Source organism: Dipodomys spectabilis, unplaced genomic scaffold (genome assembly GCF_019054845.1).
Source record: "Dipodomys spectabilis isolate Male_0828 unplaced genomic scaffold, ASM1905484v1 ptg000138l, whole genome shotgun sequence".
NCBI classification, from domain to species: Eukaryota; Metazoa; Chordata; class Mammalia; order Rodentia; family Heteromyidae; genus Dipodomys; species Dipodomys spectabilis.
This window is the reverse complement of record NW_024870815.1, coordinates 3765651-3785170: the sequence shown is the minus strand read 5'-3', so window position 1 is coordinate 3785170 and position 19520 is coordinate 3765651. Positions and strand designations below refer to the sequence as shown.

The following is a 19520-nucleotide window of genomic DNA, read 5'->3' as shown; positions in this document are numbered from 1 at the left end:
CCAGAATTTTGCTGGCTAATTAAAAATATAGTCTCAGCTTCTCTATCCAGCCTGGCTTCTCTGTCCATGTCTCAGGCTAATGAGTAAAATTATAGGCAAGAGCCACTGTGTCTGTCAAACTGGTATTTGAAGATATTCTTTGCCTTAAAATTTTGTGCATATCTACTGGTGGTTTTAAAAGATATCCATCTAAAAAAGAAGCAAAAGTGACTCTCTGAAAAAGATGTTGTTCCTCCATGAGTAGGCCACATCCCAGTTTGGAAGACTGATCTGCCCCTCCAGCACCCTGCATCATTTTGTGAAACTTTGAAGACAAACACTGAGTGGCACACAATCTGACCCTGGTGCGTGTGTAATCATGTTAATAAAAGTTTTTATTTTACATCATAATGTTCTTCCACCTTAGTCAAATTCAAATTATCTTATTTCTGAACTGATAACATTTAAACAAGTTTTCCTACATGACAATAAACCATTCCTCCTGTTTCGTTTCTACTGCTCAGACATTTAATGAATAAAAGTTTTAATGGGTCTCAATGCCATCAAACACACATGGTCTAAAATCTGCCTAGGTCAGAAAAGATTGATCTTCTAGTCATCTGTGCACATTTAGCAGGACTGCTCACAGTCCAGTTGGGCTGATGTTCTCCGGAGTAAAAGTGAATGTTCTGGAAGCACCACTCAACTCAATCTGGGCAGAGTTCTCTGTTAAAATTCTTCTTCAGCCTGCTTGCTTCGGGACTGCTTCAGCTGCTGTAGCCGCTCGATGGTTTCAGAAACAGTGCGCTCCCCGTGGACCTTATTGTCCCTTGTGCGGATATTAACTGTGCCACTGCTTTTCTCTTTTTCACCAACAACTAAATGGAAGATATACGGCTGTATGAGACTTAACCTAAAGTCATGGGACAAGCCACCTGTGAACATCTGCACACAAACAATCCTAAGGCACCCCAAAACTACCCTGTAGCTTCAGATACAAAAAAATGTACAGGTGTCTATGTACAGTTAGACAAATGACTTAAAAGTTCGATTCATTAAGGGAAATTAAATAACAAAATACAGTACATACAACTTCTGCACTGAGTCAATGTCAGCAACTTAATAAATACATATTAAAGCAATATGATATGAAGGGGAGAAATTTTTAGGTAATTCTTTAAATCCTTTTTTTCCTTACACAAGTTTTTCTTTGTTATTATCAATTGAAAAATACTGAGTCAGGATTAGAAGAAACTTAGCATGAATGAGGCTGAGTTTAAAAAAAAAAAAAAACAGAAGTAAATACATTCTTAACCACATTACACTTAAATCTAATTCTCAACTGTCAGCATATTTTCTTTCTTTCTTACCCAGGATGAAGTTATACTGTGCTAACTGTGCATTTCTGATCTTCTTATTCAATGTACAGCCTGGGTCCAGATCAATGTCTGCCATGAATTTAGCATCGTGGAATTGTTGCCTTACCTATTAAACAGACACAGAATACAGAATTATCAGTTACTACAAGAATTTTAGTTTTAACTCAAGTGATAATATTTAATACAGCACAAGAATAAGCATGCAGCCAGGGCTCACACCTATAATCCTAGCCACTCAGTAGGCTGAGATCTGAGGACTGTGTATGGTTCAAAGCCAGCCCAGGCAGGAAAGTCCATGAGACTCTAGCTCCAATTGACCACGAGAAAACCAGAAGTGGTGCTATAGCTCCAAGTGTAGAATGCTAGCCTTCAGCAACAGAGCTCAGGGATAGCGCCTAGGCCCCGAGTTCAAGTCCCATGACAAAAAAAAAGTATAATCATAATCATGCAAACATCTCAAAGATGAATGCTAGCAGATGTATTGAAGCATATAAAATTCTGAGTTGGCTCAACATTTACAAAGTCAAAAATGTAGACATGGTATGTGGCTCAAGTGATAGAGCAGCATCAGCTTAATAATAAAGGCAAGGAAATAGAGCTCAGTAGTAGAACGCTTGACCAGAGTGAAACAAGAAAACATATTTTGTTCTTGGGCTGAATGTTTTAGAAAATCCTTAAAATCAAGTGTCTTAGAACATAAATCACAAGAAAAGAAACCCTTTTGAAATTATATCTCAAGTTCCCAACATGGCTGCTGGATCAGCCTCCACATAAAACTACCACTTGCAGTAAAAGGAATAATAGAACTGAATGTCTTGGTTACCAGATACTTTAACATTCATTTCTTTCTTACAGAAGATATGATCTGAGTATAATTTATTCTGGTTATCTGGAGTGGTGATAATATTTATGTGATAGTTTTATTCACTTATCAACTTTTAATTATTTTTAATGCTTTAATTTGGACTTTTTTTTAAAGCAGAATAAACTGTTCTAGTCTTTAAGTTATAGAGTAGGATTAGTTATTTATGTATTAGTAAGTTAGGGTTCTTACAGCAGAAAGAGCAATAAATAAAAAATTTCATTTAAAACAAAACGAAATTGCTCCCTTAGTCAATACAACCTAAGCTGTCTTTGTATATGAATTTACAAATAATATTCTTTATAATAATAAACAGTAAAATACATGTGTTTTATAAAATGCTAAGTAAGTATGTCTTCTGATTGTGGAGCTAGGAAGAAAAAAAGCACTGTAGAAGTGATTGAATCTATGCAGGGTTATCAAGGCAGAAATCAGCAACAGATGTCAATGCCACAAGTAACTTGATTTACTCAGAAGATGCAGCATAGTCTGAGTGCAGTGTGCACATCTGCAATTCCACATACTTCAGGGGCTAAGGCAAGAGCTAGGTCTGCCTGAGCATTACCTTTTGGGCATAGTCATCACACGTTGGTCCCACTGGAACTACCATTACCTGACGAGGAGACAGCCAAAAAGGCCTAGAGAAAGTAAAAAGAGTGCAGATTTGGGTACATTCAATACACAATGACACATTTCTTAGTTTAGAATCTTTGCCTACAACATGTAAAAGCTACTTTTAAACCTAGAATTGGGGGCAGCTAGTTTATGTCTGTAATCCTGCCTTCTCAGGAGGCTGAGAGCCAGAGGATTAAGGTTCAAGGCCAGCCTGGACAGAGAAGTCCTAGAATTCATTGTCAAAATAACCAGCAGGGATTGAGGTATAGCTCAAGTGAAAGAATGACAGCTAAACATGCAAAATAAGCATATGAGAGGCCCTGAGTTCAAGCCCCAGTGCCAGCAAAAACGAAACAAAGCAAAACATAACCTACTTTATAACTTGGCTTTTCTCTTTTAAAACTACCATTACAGATTATGGAGAGGAGACTTGAGTGAAGAAAACCAATCCTATATAAAGAAAATCTGTAAGTAAGATCTATGTTGCTTAAGCAGAAAAACAAAGCAATTTCATGTCAGTGACAAGGATTCACACTTCAACACATTATAGAGTAAAACAACAGTAGAAAACTAATTTCTAAATAACTGTACATAATGACTTAAGAGTATATTGTAGATGTACATGGTGGCTCACACTTGTAATCCTTGCTATTGAGGAGGTGAAGAATGAGAAGAAAATAGAGGACAACCTAGGAAAAAAATTCTCAAGACTCTATCTCAAGCAATAGCTGAATGTGCCCATCATACCACCTAAGTAGAAAGCATAAATAAGGAGGGCCCAGGTAAGCCCCAGCAAAAAGCAAGACCTCTGAAACATAACCAGAGCAAAAAGAGATAAGAGGCACAACTCAGTGGTATAGTTCTGCCGAGCAATTACAAAGCCCTGTGTTCAAAAATAAAAGATTATTACTTATTCTTCACGAGAAACAACACAGATGGTGCCTCCATATTCAAGATTCTTTCTGCAATACTTAGAAATTCTAATATATGTTGATTATGGCACTTGAAAAATGATGACTTTTCATCACTTAAAAAATAATCTTTTTGGAGCATTACCCTATGAATAGTACAAATCTTAGCCCAACTTCTCTCCCATCAACTATTGTTTTAAATAGGCAAAAGGCTGGAGCAGGCACTAAATTCTATCCTAATTGTGGGATATCCTCGGTCTATCACAGGTCTGGCAGAATAATTAGATAAGAGCTCCCCCAATTCTCTGGATGCCATGTAGAAAAAGACTGTTTATTTTGTGAAACCTAACTAAAAAAGTTATCTTATCTCATTGACAAGTATGGAAAACTTCCTTTAGTAACTGAGCTAAATAAATTCAACTAACATTGAAATAACAGCAATGTACAAGAGTCAATCAATACATATTTTGCCAAAGTATCAAATGCACAGAATTAATACTGCATTCTCAAATAGTTGTTTGGTAACCCAGTACTGTACTATAGGCCAAGGGAAGCCATTAAATTAAAAAGATGTTCATCAATCTTGATGTATATAATTTTATTTTTCTACTACACAAGAGCTGCAAGTATTAGCTTATTTTGACCAGCAAAGCTGAAAAAAGTAAGCCAAAAAGGACCTACTCATTTACCCATGCAGAAATGATAAAAGCCATACAGCTCCAAACAAAGTTAACATGCTGAAAAAGCAATCAAAAATAAATTGTTTTCCTGTTTCAGAACTGCTCATTAGAATAAATATTTAAACAGATCAAGTTTTAAAATGAAAATTATAGAGCAATAACAAGTATTCTTTCTCTCTCTTTCTGTGTATACGGGGAAGGAGTGCTGTTTAAACCCAGGGCCTCTCAGTGAACTACTGAACTAACTTATCTCCAGCCCCCCAAATATTCTGCATGCCTAAAGGTTTGGCTTTAGATTGTAATTCCCTACTTACTAGTAAAGACTTGTCCTTAATTAGATGTAGCCAATCTCAATCATTCTCCCAATTTCATAAGTATAATGGAAAGGAGACTTTCTTCTAGCCAATGCACAAAGTAATAAGACAAAAATAAATAAGTAAAATAAAAATTACCATTTTCCCCCATAGTTTTCAGTAAGGATAGCAATCATTCTTTCCACAGACCCCAAGATGGCTCGGTGAACAATCACTGGCCTTTTCTTATCATCACCATCATGGCTATGAAGAAGAAGAATTTGTTTTATATATTTTCTCTCACATATCCTTGAAAAAATATGCAGAGAAAATAGCAGACACTAACCTTACATAAGTAAGATTAAATCGAATAGGCAACTGAAAATCCAGTTGGATGGTTGCACACTGGTGATAGCGTCCAATCGCATCCTTTATCTGTATGTCAATCTACAAAGCAACGATGCTGTTACCGTAAAATGCTGTCAATATTAACGCTGAGCTCAGCAGCTGGATCAGTGCTGATTTTCCTTCTGTTTTGAATTTATCTTAGGGAAATCTTTCTTTGCCCACAAGAATCACCTTACTCCCATAAACTTTGCTACTCACCTTTGGGCCATAGAAAGCACCATCACCAGGATTTAACTCCCACTTTTCACCAAATTCATTCAAACTGTTTTCAAGTTGCTAAGGATAAGACAAAATGATTAGTATTTGTTCATCTGCAACCTTTCTCCTTATTTCAGGTTAAAAATATCGTAAGTACTTTCATGAATCACTATATTCTGCTTTCACATTTTGTCCCCGAAATACACTCTCAAGTCTCTTTTAAAGCTTATAGCTTATAGCTAGGGGGAGAAAAAAAAACCATTAATAAACAACTAATTTAAAATATTTCAAAATCGGATTGAAAAAATTTAGCTAATTCCAACAGAGAAACTACTTCCAATTTTCCTTTATGTTTACCCATCGTGAAGCTTAGAACAGCCGATTTCAGGCAAAGCACATTAAAATACACCACTTACTTTCTCAGCTTGATTCCATACTTCAATATCTCCAAGGAATTTTTCTGGGCGAGTGGAAAGGTTCAGTTTGAAGGAAAATCCAAACACATTGTATACTGTACGTAGGAAATCCAAGCAACCTTTTATTTCATCCTCAATCTTTAAATTAAAAATAAATATATATAGTGACTACTTATCCTTTGTTTCCTTGACACTTCTTCCAAAATACTTTATTCCACTGGGCCTCATACCTGTTCCATGGCACAGAATATGTGTGCATCGTCCTGCTGGAATCTTCGTACCCGGGTGAGTCCTGTGAGTGCTCCTGACAGCTCATTCCTATGAAGGACCCCAAAATCAGCTACTCGCAGAGGCAACTCACGCCAGGATCGTGGCCGATGATCAAACATCAGGCTGGAGAAAAGAGAAAAACAAAATCGACCGATAGGATTTCCAAGAATGCAAGGGGGCAGCCCAGAAGTTAAGTGCTTAACATACACGAGGCCTCAGGTTCAATGCCTAGCTCCTCTCTTTGCTCTCCCCCTCAAAACAAACAAACAAACAAACAAAACCCTACGTACCTGCATGAATAAAATAGCAAATAATTTATAACAGAATGATAGCCTAAGATAAAAAATATATTCCCACAAACTTGGATTCAAATCTTTGTGGTCAGTATTTCTATTGATATGAAAACTGTTGTCTGTAACGCTCATAATAATAAATAATAAATTAGGTACCTACAAATAACTATAATAACATGAAACCAATGTTATATCTGCTTTCTTGTAGGCAGAAAAGAGCTTGAGGTGACCTGTTAGTAGATGATTCAGAAAGAGAATTCTGAGAAAACTAAGTATGAACTGGGTTAGCCCTCTACCATCTATAGCTCAGTTTCTTCTTCCTCTCTTACTCCTCTGTCCCATGAACTCTGCCTATCAGGGGCCATGGACACCAAGCTACCAAAACCACAGCTCTTCCAAGTCTTCCCAAAGGTAACCCTTCATCTGTCAAATAAGTACTCAAGGGAAGGAAGATTTTTCAAGGGTATTAATCCATTAGCAGTAGGCTTTGATAAAGCACCTTCCTTTAAGGGAAGGCTCATCCATGCTTATTCTCCTGTTTTTATATATATCCTACTGCAAACTCAACTCTACTCCTAAAGAATCACAGATTTAACAGGGCATGAAAGTTATAACAGCATGACAATAATTTTGCATTTAACAGTGATTCTGATGACAGAATCTAATAAAAATTCTTTCAAAGCAGGCAAAGTATTTTACAGCTATAACACATGAAACTCTTCAGCAGAAATGCAAAGGGGAATACCAATGTCCTGGGCAGTTCATGGGCTTAAGAGCAAACAGCTCCTTCTCCACCTCAAAAGAGAACATGTTCTCGCTGTAGTGCTGCCAGTGTCCTGAGGTCATCCAGAGGCGGCTGTTATAGATGTTTGGGGTGACCACCTCCTGGAATCCTCTTTTCCGGTATTCACTCTGAGAGAGAACACACAGAACACCTCTAGGCAAACTACATTTCACATTTCTAGAGGCATTATAACCCAAAGGGAAATTGTATATTATCTAGTAACGTTCAAGACACACATACACCATGACCCAGAAAGTCTACTTTGATAAAGGAAACTCTTACACACGTTACATAAGGGGGCTAAGGAAAACTATGCTATGGCAATGAAATTAGAAATACCGATAAATAAATACCAATAAAACATAAATACATGGTGTTAGGTATATAACAGAGTACTATGTAACTAAGAAAAATAAACATTTTTATGTATCTAAAAAAGAAAATCACAAGTAATGGAGATACAGATATGCAAATTTGAAACAAACACATAATTTGAAGGTATGTACATACAGTGTAAATATAAATAACATGGACAAAAGGATCCATGTCAACTTTTGAACAGTACTTTCTTTTAGGATGGGAGGAAATGGATCAAAAAGAAAGTCCACAAGGTGTTTTTTGTTTGTTTGTTTTTTTGTCGGTAGTGGGGCTTGAACTCTGGGCTTGGGTGCTATCCCTGCGCTCTTCAGCTCAAGGTGAGCACTCTACCGCTTGAGCCACAGCGCCACTTCTGGTTTTCTAGTGGTTTTATTGGAGATAAAAGTCTCACAGACTTTTCTGCCTGGGCTAGCTTTGCACCATGATCCTCAGATGTCAGCCTCCTGAGTAGCTAGGATTACAGGCATGAGCCACCGGTGCCCAGCGCTGTGTGTGTGCGTGCGTGCGTGCGCGCGCGCGCGCGCGTGTGTGTGTGTAGCCATTTATATAGTTGTTTGTGTGTGTGTGTGTTTTAAGCCATTTGTATAGTTGTTGTTTTTTTTTAATAACTTGAACAAAAACTCTGGAGCAAATGTAGTAGGACGAAATATATGTTAAACTTGGGTGGCAAGTACACCAGCTTTTGCTTTTACTGTTCTCCATAAATTTAGGAAATATTTCATAACTTAAAAAGATAAAAAAAACAATGTATAGAATCTTTCTTTAAAAATAAAGTACAAATGAATGGTTAAAGAGACACAAAGCTCCTATGCAAAGAGTTACTAGTCCGATTTTAAGCTCATCAGCTTTTCCTGGTATACGTTCATGTATACAGACAAAATCAATACTAGGAACAAAGAATCTTTAAGCACTTTATAACACCCAAACTTCCAGTCTTGTGGAAAATCATTTTCTATATTTCTTCTCACATACAGATTATCCTTTCTTTTGGCAGAAAATCATCTTTTTAGTCCTAAATCTTCAGAAGAAATTAACAGATATAGTTTACCCTGATAAATTCCATAAGTGTATTATAAATGTAGGCTCCCTTTGGCAGGAAGAAGCAACTTCCAGGGCTGAGTTCATGGAAGAAATATAGTTCTTGGTCCTGGATAAAAAAGCAAAAGATTGTTGATATATATATTTATATAAAGTAAGTAAACTATTGTGATGTTCTGTAGTTAAATTAGTGTCACTCTTAAATAAAACAAACCATGGCGGTGTTTCTAGTGTGCACCCATCTACAGCTTAGCAGGAATCTGATTTGGTCTGTCAAAGCCCTCAGTCCATTCAAGGTTCCCAGCAGTGACATGGAAGCAGGAAGAGCTGCTTGATTCTACGGTTCTCAAGTGTTTTTTTGTTTGGTTGTTTTTGTTTTGCAGGACTGTGAATTAAACTCAGAATTTCCAGCTGGCTAGAATGTTCTACCACTTGAGTCATATCCTTAGGGTTTTTTTGCATTTAATAAATTTTTCTCTCTTCCTTCATTTTTAAATTAGGAGGTAAGAGAAAGACAGGGAAAATAGTACTGAAAACAAGAGATAGTGAAAGACAAAATATACTAACTTAAAGTTATGGTGAAAAAAAGTTCTTTTTATTCCCCTCCCTCCCAAACCCTGCTCCCACACCAAACATCAACTGCTTATGGCCCTTGGAGAGGTCCAACAATCATGGAGCAGTCAGCTTCCTCCCTGCTACAATTTATTTCAGGAAATTAAAGGGGCAGACCAGTGGATGCTAGGACTCAGTTTCCCCATCTTTATGAGTCTTGAGATGAGATGCTTTCCCAAGTCTCCCAGCTGTATGAAATGCAACTATATAACTACAGGTTACCAGCATTGTTGTCAATAAAAGTAGTAATTAAACCATTTTAATTAACTTTAATTAACATTACCAATTAACTTTTGTGCACACTCTAGAAGATGTGAACCATCAATAAGTATTTGCAATTAATACAGAACATGGTATCAGACACTTTAAATCTAAGCACCTCTTCAAAATAAAATTCCTAGTAGTCAGCTCAATTTAAACTGAAGAATTCAACTGGACTTCTCTTTAACATACCCTCCCAATTTTCCTGTGATCTCGGTTTTTAGCTTCCTCTTGGAATTTCTCCCACTCTTTCAACATTTTAGGATCAGGGAATGAAATGCCGTAAATTCTCTGGAGACTCTCCATATCAGCTTTGCCTTCCCAGTATGTAGAAGAATTCTGAAAACAAGGATCAACAATGACAAAAGATTCACATTTGTGAGCATTTCCTTTATTGTAAGAGTTGCATGTTATTTTTCATAATCAACTTATAAATCCAATTTATACTCATTCTTTTGATTGAAAAAAAAAAGACCCCCTCCCCTAGTAAATGTCTCCCATGGCTTTGAGATCCACCTGTGAATAGTTGGACTCATTCACAGCACACTTAGCTGTTTTCCTCCTTCAAAAATGCCCCCTTATCATTTGATAAACAAACCACAATTCTACCAGCACTTCTCAGACTGCTAAGGTACTTACAACAAAACAACGAGGTATAAATGTAAAGGTACCAAGAACAAAGAAAAGACTTTCAAGTAACTCAGTTATCCTCATGATTTAAAGTGCACTCTACTAAACAGCATCTGGATGACAAGCTGTATTGACAAGAAGTAATTTACTCAGTGTGCTGGTACTTATAAGACTGATGATGACACATGTGGCCCAGGCAGTAGTGATTCAAAAAATAATCATTCTTATATATGCAAGAAAAAATGGCCAAAAGGAGAAACCAAATACACCTCGTACAGATATGTACGCTTAAAACATCTGTACTAGGTAAAATCTACTGACGTCTTCAAAGTCTTACATTACTTACCTTGTGTATTTTTAAAGTCTTAATTTTGCCAGTGTGTCTAACATGAGGACCTCGACAGAGATCTATCAAGGGGCCACACCTAAAAACACCAATGAAAGGATTTCAACAAAGGCAAACTGGTATACACACATTTGCATGAAATGGCATGTGGGAGATATTCTCACCTGTAGACGGTTGTGGTTGGAGTATTTACTTTTTCATTCAATATGCGGCATTTGAACTTGTTGTACTAAAAACAAGGGAATGAAAGATTTCAAAATCCACCCTTTACCTCTAAATCACATGTAGCTAAAGTATAAATCACAGTACATCTTAAAAAGCACTCTATAAATAAACATGCCAATATTTTACATTTTAAAACATTTTCCCTAGAAAAAACTTCAGCTTGGTACAACACTTAATCCCAATATAATTAGTGAAGGTAATAGGTTAAAGCTCAATAAAGATGAGAAATTGGTAAGAATACAGGCAAGAATTTAATAACTATCTTACAAAATTCAGTAAATCAGGGGAAGGGGTGCACTGAGAGGGAAGGATGAGCACGCTGAGGGGGTGACATGGGTCATAAACTATTAAATGTCAACTTCTTCGTATAACTAAAGATAATAATAAAAATCAAAAAATTACCTTAAACATTTCCAGTAGAGTTTCTTTCTTAACTTCCAATCTTTCAAAAGCTTGTTTCTCTTTTATTATTTTCTTACATAAAGTCTCCAAAGAAGAGAAATCATTGCTGGACACACCCCTGAAGGAGAAGAGAAGTTAACCTTCTAGATGACCCTGAATCATACCTTGGCTTTAGACATTTCTGTGGATCACTTCAAGGGTTTTAATATTAAATAATTAACCAGACCCACTGTCATAGATACAAATTTTATACTACTTTAACACCTTCATTTTGGCAGTTCTGAGGTTTGAACTCAGACTCTTGTGCTTACCAGGCAGGCTCTCTACCACGAGTTGTGCCCCCAGGCCTTTACTTGCTTTTGTTATTTTTCAAATAGGGTTTCACTTTTTCCCTTGACTGACTTGGACCCTAAACCACTATTTATGTTCTTCACATAGCACAGGTAACAAGTCTGTGCCACAACACCCCAGTTTTTATTGGTTGAGATGGGGGGGGGGTCTTATAAACATTTTGCTCAGGCTGGCTTCCCAAACTGTGTGTCCCAAGTAACTAGGATTATAAGCATGAGCCACTACAGCTAACTTCATAAATTATCTCTATATTTTCAGTGGCTTCTACCTTGGTTACCATGGCAACCTTTCCACAAGTGATACAGCCTCCAACTCCCCCACCAGGTCTGAAGGACATATTACTTGCCAACATTTTATAGACCTCTATGTCCATGAATCAAGAAAAGAGATCTCATGAAAGCCTCTATTACTGTTAAGTATATGATAGTACTTCAAGGGGAATGCTTGGTGATTAGGAAGCAATGGGCTTCATACCTTTTTCCCTTTACTGAGAACTCCTTACAAACACATTACAGACCCATAATCATTCAGATTTTTCTTTATCCATTTCTATAACTTACCCTTCCTCGAGGTACATGTCATAATAGAATCCATTTTCTATTGGCGGGCCATAACATAAACATCCACCATAAACTCTTTCCATGGCTTCACCCATTATGTGAGCACTTGAGTGCCAATACACCTGAAAATGTAAAAATCAACAACAAAAAAGTACAGCTTCTGTCTTGTCATACAACTTGCTTATATGAAAAAGAAATCACACTATAAATAAAGCCAAGATATAAACATGTAAGTTACAAATCTATAAACTTTACTGTGATTCTGCCCATAGCCAAAACTTAAAAAGGTTTCTAATTACAAAACTGTACTAGCACTATAGGAACCATTTGGTTCAACTGTTTTCAAGTCAACTGAACTTAACATCATTAATTAAACTGGATGGATTCTGTTCCTTGAATACAATTGTCAGTCACAGGGTGACTGTCTATTGATTACAATCGTGCGTATAGCCCTCATGACTCCAATATATGATCTGGCTTACAGATAGATGGTTATGGAACAGCACTTAAGAATTACGCCTCTTGGAAGTGACGCTGTGGCTCAAGCAGTAGCGCGCTCGCCTTGAGCTGAAGAGGTGAGGGACAGTGCCCAGGCCCAGAGTTCAAGCCCCATGACCAACAAAAAAAAAAAAAAAGAATTATGCCTCTTTTGCTAGGTACTTGTGGCTCAGCCTGTGATCCTAGTAAGATCTGTGAAGCAGTTAGAAGCCAACCCAGGCAGAAAAGTCTGTGAGACTCCAATCACCAATTGATCAGAAGAGATATGGCTCAAAAAAGCCAAGGGAGAGTATGAGGCTCTTTTTTACACTGTTGGCCTAAAACAACTTGACTCCACACCACAATGATCAAACACAATGACAAACATATGAACTCTGAAATTAAATGGCAGTACTTGGTTTTTAGGTGCAAATGGCAGTACTTAGCTTTTAGATGGTCAATCATTCAGATGAATGAGAGAATATACTTAATATTTTCAGTATTTAATACCAAGATACCAAAGTGATATTACGTCATTTATATAAATAACTTATAGATTCCAGGATACACTTGAAAACCACTAATCCACATAGCCAAGTCACTGAAACCAAATAGTGCTTATCTTCTTCCATAGCATATGGTCAGATGTTCACCCTAAATTCATTTAATACCAAATAGAAATCTTACTGCTTGAGCTTCCTCATCCTCAAATTTGAGAAGCTCCAAAGTACAGTCTTCCTCCAGAGGGCGGTCTAGGTCCCAAACAACTTTGTTCACTTTAGCAATAACAGTGTTGTCCGCCAGACCTTGACTTAAAAATATACAGACAGATACAAATAAAAACACAAGACTCTAAAAAAAAATCTACATTTCACATAACATAAATTGCAGATAGAAAAAAAATGCTATATTCTATGTTAATATATAAGAAATGTGTTTTTGTTTTTTGCCAATCCTGAGGCTTGAACTCAGGGCCTGGACGCTATCCCTGAGCTTCTTTTGCTCAAGACTAGCACTCTACCACTTGAGCCACAGAGCCACTTCCAGCTTTTTCTGTTTCTGTGGTACTGAGGAATCAAACCCAGGGCTTCATGCATGCTAGGCAAGCACTAGACCACTAAGACATATTCCCAACCCCATAAATGTTTTTTATATAGATGACACATCTATAGCCTTCTGGTAGAAAAAAAAAATCATCAAACTGCAAGAAAATACACCACAAAGAATACAACTGTAAGATCCTAAAAATTTGGAACACTATTATGACATTTAATGTTTCTTACTTAAGTAGATATGGCAACGCTAATAAACAATAACAAAATCTAGTGGCTTGATTAACTTTTAAATATTTCCAAATAAGTTTTTTATAAAGCCAAGCTACAGCAAAAAATACAAACAGGACAATCATGGCCCAAATCAGCTTGTTTTATTTTTTAAATAAAGCAAGACATTATCACAAAAATAGCCAGAACAAAAGGAGCCAGAGCTATGACTCACACTAGAGCACCTGCTTAGCCATTACAAACTCAAATACTACCACACACACACACACAAAAAGACACCTTCTCTCAATGTGTTAAGATAATGTAGGAACTCTCATAGCACGCTACACTATCCCCAAAAACCTTAACCCTAGAAATATACAATTGACAAATATGTCCATTTTTACATACTTTAAGTTAACACATGTAAGACAAGTTGAAAAAGTGCTCTGAAAAGATCATTCTCTGTTGCAAATTCTTTGTAATTGTTTTTATTCTCCACTTAAAAAGTATGATAGGACATTCTTAGATTTCATACTATATAACAAGTGACAACTGACTTAAAATACATAACAAAGATAAACAGACCAACTGCTGATCCCCATCATATTAAATTAAGAAAATTATATATATATGCATATATATGTAACTTTTTTCATATGCCATATATCAGCTTCTGAACTTACCATGTGAGAACATCATTAAGTGATGTTCTCACCATTTATGCAAACATTGATGAAACATTTATTGGGCTCTGTGACATTTATGATCATAGAAAATGACTAAGAATATAAACTCCTTGATTAGAACTAAAGTGGATATCTTCAGAAAGTACCTCACTTTGTTTTTTTTAAATCTCAAATAAGGTAAGTTTAACACATTAAACCATTAAACAGTAATATAAAAACTTTCTGTAGTAAAATTTAGCAAGATAATTAAAAAAAAGTTTAGTCGTGTTACAAACTATAGAAGGTTGAGACAGGTGTAGCTCATACCTAATTCCACAAGCAACTTGGTATGGAGTAGTTTTCCAGGATTCTGCATCGACCTGTTTACCATCAGGCAGAGTGACCTTGATAGGCTTGCTATCTTTTTCTGCCTTTTCGGCAAGAATGGAATCATGCTCTGCTTTCAGTTTATTATACATCTCGAGACGTGTGTTAATATATTCAGGCCAAGGATTCAACTGTAAGATAACAAACAAGGAATTATCAGTGAATTCTTGTTTTCCTTTCAGAAAAGGAAAAAAATAGTAATAAAAATATAGTCAATTCAAAACCCCACAATTAAGCCAGACATTGGAGGCTCATGCCTATAATCCTAGATACTTAAGAGGCTGATATCTGAGGACTAAGTTTCAAAACCAGCCCAGGCAGACAAGTCTAAGAGACTCTTTATCTTCAATAAACCTGCAAGAAGCAGCAACTAGAAGAGTGGGTCAACTGGTAGAGCACTAGCCATAAGCAGAAAAAAAACACAGTAGAGCTCCGTGGTCAAAGTTCAAGTCCTAGCATAGGAAAAGACCGGCAGGGAGGGAGGAAGGAGGGAGGGTGAGAAGCAGGAAGGCAGACAAACATTTTACTACTTACTTGTAAATCTTAAAGTCACAATCAACTGTTTCTCCCACAATTACAGTGGAGCATCATGGGCAGGGCTTTAAACCATACCATGCTTGGCCACTTACATTAAATAAATGAAAACACTATAAAGTTAAAGGTAGTAGCTACAGAATTTATAAGTTCTTTAAAGTCAGTTTTATTATGTTACTTTTTAAAAGTTTATTGCTTTGTGCTTCTATACCCTAATAGTTTTCAAGAGTATTCTAGTAAAATAGGTGAACTAACTAAAAAAAAGTCAACAACAGTTCATAGCAGTTCAAGTTTGAAAATAAAGTAGGAAGACAAACTTAACTGCCTCCCAAAGCAAAGCATAAAGGAACCAGGTAGATTCTGCACTGGACTTTTTTTTTTTTCTTTTTGCCAGTCCTGGAGCTTGAACTCAGAGCCTGGGCACTGTCCCTAAGCTACATTTTGCTCAAGGCTAGCACTCTACCACTTGAGCCACAGCACCACTTCGAGCTTTTTCTGTTTATGTGGTACTGATGAATTGGTTTCATGAGTGCTAGGTAAGTACCCCATCACTTAGCCACATTCCCAGTCCTGCACTCTATTTTGAACTCCTACTTCTTTTGAGGGTGGGCATTTTACTTAAATTTGGGAGGTCCCAAAAGTTTCCTTATCTTTAAACCAGACACCAGGTGCAGGTCCAAAAGTAGAGTGAGGAGGAGGTCAAGGAACTGGCTTCCTTTGTTTTTTGGTAAACACAGCATAAGCTCAAACCTTGTTCGTACTCCCTATGGTCTAATTTAATGAAATGATAGAAAACCCAGTATCTAACTGGCAACTGAACAATCATCACAGTCCTTTTTCTTTAGCCTTACTTCTCTGATTTCTATTATCTGATGCCACAGTCAGAACTTCTTACATACATACTGTGTTCTAGTTGCAATTAGATAAATACACATCTTTCTCTCCTCTGAGACTATCTTTTCCTAATTCTTCTCCCTGAGTTTTCCATTTCATGCCACCTTATATTACAAATCTCTGAAAAGCTATTAGATCCTTACATACAGGAGAAGCCTAGGACAGCTACCTGTTTCCAGCAAACCTCTGAGAAGCCTTTATAACAGTAATGTTTACCTCTGCTCGGCCTCCATCTCCACATGATTCCTTGTTCTTTTTCTTGCCTCCTTCCTTTCGCTTCTCTTCACTGGCATCTACCTACAAAAGTAAAAGGGAAGAGAAGTCTTCATATTTTAATCTAATTTGACACCCTCTCACCATGATACCCCCAGGCATGTTTTAAGTATATTATCTTAGTATTTGTTCAAAACAAAAAGGAAAGGGACAAAGAATTTTGAAAGACTGGATGGAAAATTTTACCTCTGACAAAGGTAATTTGCCATTCATAGTAAAGGCAATTCCTTAAAAAGTACAGGGGATGGTTAGTTAACAACGTGCAATCCATTATATTTATTTCAATTTAATTTCTCATTTATTTCATTTTAACTCTTCCCCTGACTCTGAGTTCAAACCCTAATACCATTTAAATAAATAAGTAAAATAAATAAAAAATAGATTATTAAGCTAGGCATGGTGGCTCATGACTACAATCCCAGTTATTGAAGAGGCAGCTATCAGGAAAATCAGAGTCTAAGTTAGCCCAGGCAAAAAGTGTGAGACCATCTTAATCAAACAAGCCAGGTATAGGGCACATGCCTGAGGTCCCAGCTACTAGAGATGTACAGGTAGGTACATTGTGTCCAAAACTGGTCCCAGGCAAAAAGTGAGACATTATCTGAAAAATGACCTAAAACAAAATGGGCTGAAAGTATTGCTCAAGTGATAGAGGACATAACTAGCAAGAACAAATTTTAAGTGAAAAATGAGGAGAACTGCACTATAAAGAGAACCTACAAAACTATCTTCCTTAGGACAGTAAAGTATTGAAAGAGAAGGACCAGAAGACCATGGTTTAAGTAAATTTAATCTCAGAAACTGAGAGTGGAGAAAAGCCTGTGGAATTCCTGTAATTTGGTGAAATATCTGTCCTTGGCTCATTCCTAGACCCATGATGGAAAGGAACCTTTGGACCATGGGCTACAGATTGATTGTCTTTCAGCAAAATATTTATTGCTCTTCTGCAATTTCCCATACAGAATGAATGATAACAGAACCCAGTTCCTAAGAGCTGTTATGAAACCTGAATGAGTTAACACATAAACTATATAGTATACTCTATACATACATTCTATCCAGGCCTATAGTTAGCACTAATAAACACTAGCTATTGTATCATCATTATTTAGGAGGAAGTTGGGGTGCAGTTCAGTGGTAAACGGAGAGAGATCATTTATTTGCCATACATCACTTCCAATGAATAGGAGGGGAGAGGAAGAAAAGAGAAAAAAAGAGGAAGAAAAATGAATGGCATAGAGATATACTTATAGACATGTGAAGCTGTTGACTATATCTTATTGAGCAAAACAGATAAGTCACAAAACAGCAAAAACACCATTCTCAATAAAAACACTTATGTACATCCACTACTTGTCACCTTAAATTTACAATTTAGAAGGTACATGAACATTTTCCCCGTTCAAGTTCCTACAGTGTGGGTTCTTAGTAAACTGTCCTATCAGAGTCAGGGTGAAAGCTCGTTTTCTTAAGCCCCCATCACTTGTCACCTGCACTATTCCAACAGCAGCCTCCTTTGTGTGGCCTCGACTCCTTCCCATGAGCCCTCTACCACCATGCCAGAATGGGTTTTGAAATCCAATTCCCATATACCATTTTCTTGGTTAAAGCCCCTCATGTGGCAAATGCAAATAATCCTTCTGACTGCCCTATTTCCCCTTTACAGTCACATTTCTTCTAATCCAGTCCCCAGACATAACTCACTACTCATGTCTGTTCAGTCTTCCTTTCTACCTGAGCGGTCTTCCTCTGCCCAGCCAGGAGTCCAGCAGCTAGTGACTCCCCTAAATCCCGAGCACATGCCTGTACTCCAGGCTTCGGCTAGGCTGTTCGCGGCCCTCAAGGCCAGGCATTCCGTCCTGCCACCCGAGATCCCGAGCGCCAGGAAGAATGAACACCTAAAACATCGTATACTGCGAAAGAAACGAAACAAAAACAAGCAAGCTGAAACTTCCAACAGCGTGAGAGCGACGCCAAAGACGAAGCTGAAACGAGCCTTCCGAAGTCCTGGTCGAGATCCTCACCCAGAAACTCCCCATCCACCCGGCCCACCCTCCCTCAGCCGGGTCAGGTCGTCCTGGCTCGCAGAAGAGCCCAGCCCAAGCCCGCTCACCCGCTTCTCCTCGCCTCCCATCTTCCCCGATGCGTTGCGGGCCTTTTCCTCGGACATTTAAGAATTCCCAAGAGACGGAACACGACAAGGAGACACTGCGCTTGCGCCACGTGGCCCCGAAACAACCAGCTGATGCAATGTTAGGAAGTTCAAGCCCCGCCCCTCTCCTGCCGGCAGAACAGGCAGCCAATTGACAACGGGAGAAGGCGGGTCCTCCCGTTTCTAAACCAATGGAAGCGCTTTAGGAACTAAAACTGCGACAGTGAGAGGGACCTCAGACCCTAAACCCGACTTGAGACCCGCCCCGAGCCTGGAGGGGAGCAGTGCGCATGCGCCTTTGCCTTAGGGGGGCCCTTCCGGTTTCTGGAAAGCGTCCTGCGACCCGGGTACCGACTCCGGCTCCTGGGGGAGTGCTTGCTTCCCTGCGGCTTCAGCGCCCCCTGGCCGGGTGGCAGTCGGCCTGTGAGTCTGAAGCGGTACGTCGAGCCTTCTTGCGGCCCTTCTGGGCTTCCCCGGGCCGGAGCCGTGACCCCGGCGGGCCTCGGGCCGCGGGCGCTTCACAGTGAAGACCTACCTCGGTGTGTTGCCGGCAGGAAGGCTTAAAAACGAGGCTGCTTGCGCTACATTTAACTGTGAAGCCGCGTGAGCGACGGGAGCTTGCCTCCAGTACTAGTGGAACGCTTGCTAAGAAGTACCCAGGGTCGGGCCCACGCCTGTCAGCCTAGCTGCTCCGGAGGCTGAGACCCGGGATCGCGGTTCAAAGCCCGCCCGGGCAGGAGAGGCCGTGAGACCACCAGGAAACCGGAAGTGGCGCTGTGGCTCAAGCGGTAGAGTGCTAGCCTTGAGCTGAAGAGCTGAGGGACAGCGCCCAGGCCCAGAGTTCAGGCCCCTCGACCGAAAAAAAGAAGTACCCGGCCCTGGCTTCAATCCCCAGTGCAGAAAATAAAGACAGAGGGAAGGGTTGGGGGAGAGAGGAAGGGAAGAAGGAAGAGACAAAAGGAGGGAGGAAATAAAAAAGCAG

The 19520-nt window shown here is 38.5% G+C and overlaps 1 protein-coding gene across 1 annotated transcript; it reads right to left on the bottom strand.

The window, feature by feature from the left end:
- Nucleotides 1–353: 353 nt before the first annotated feature.
- Tars1 (threonyl-tRNA synthetase 1) lies at nt 354–18635 on the bottom strand. Its single transcript, XM_042690556.1, has 19 exons — nt 18500–18635; nt 16330–16410; nt 14626–14816; nt 13056–13179; nt 11892–12013; nt 10981–11098; nt 10518–10582; nt 10354–10432; nt 9570–9716; nt 8515–8613; nt 7050–7216; nt 5972–6134; nt 5742–5879; nt 5326–5403; nt 5066–5166; nt 4879–4983; nt 2786–2858; nt 1350–1464; nt 354–857 (listed from the first exon to the last, which is right to left on the bottom strand). Exons 1-19 carry the CDS (start codon nt 18554–18556, stop codon nt 709–711), a joined length of 2172 nt encoding a protein of 723 aa, XP_042546490.1. The 5' UTR covers nt 18557–18635; the 3' UTR covers nt 354–708.
- Between the last annotated feature and the right edge of the window lie 885 nt (nt 18636–19520).

What these genes read in the sequence shown, in the direction of transcription:
- Tars1 (XM_042690556.1), bottom strand. Translation starts at nt 18,556, where the DNA reads ATGTCCGAGGAAAAGGCCCGCAACGCATCGGGGAAGATGGGAGGCGAG. An exon ending in CCAACCACAACCGTCTACAG is followed by an intron (nt 10,433 to 10,517) that starts GTGAGAATATCT and finishes TGGTGTTTTTAG; the next exon opens with GTGTGGCCCCTTGATAGATC. An exon ending in GAAAACTATGGGGGAAAATG is followed by an intron (nt 2,859 to 4,878) that starts GTAATTTTTATT and finishes TACTTTCTCTAG; the next exon opens with GCCTTTTTGGCTGTCTCCTC.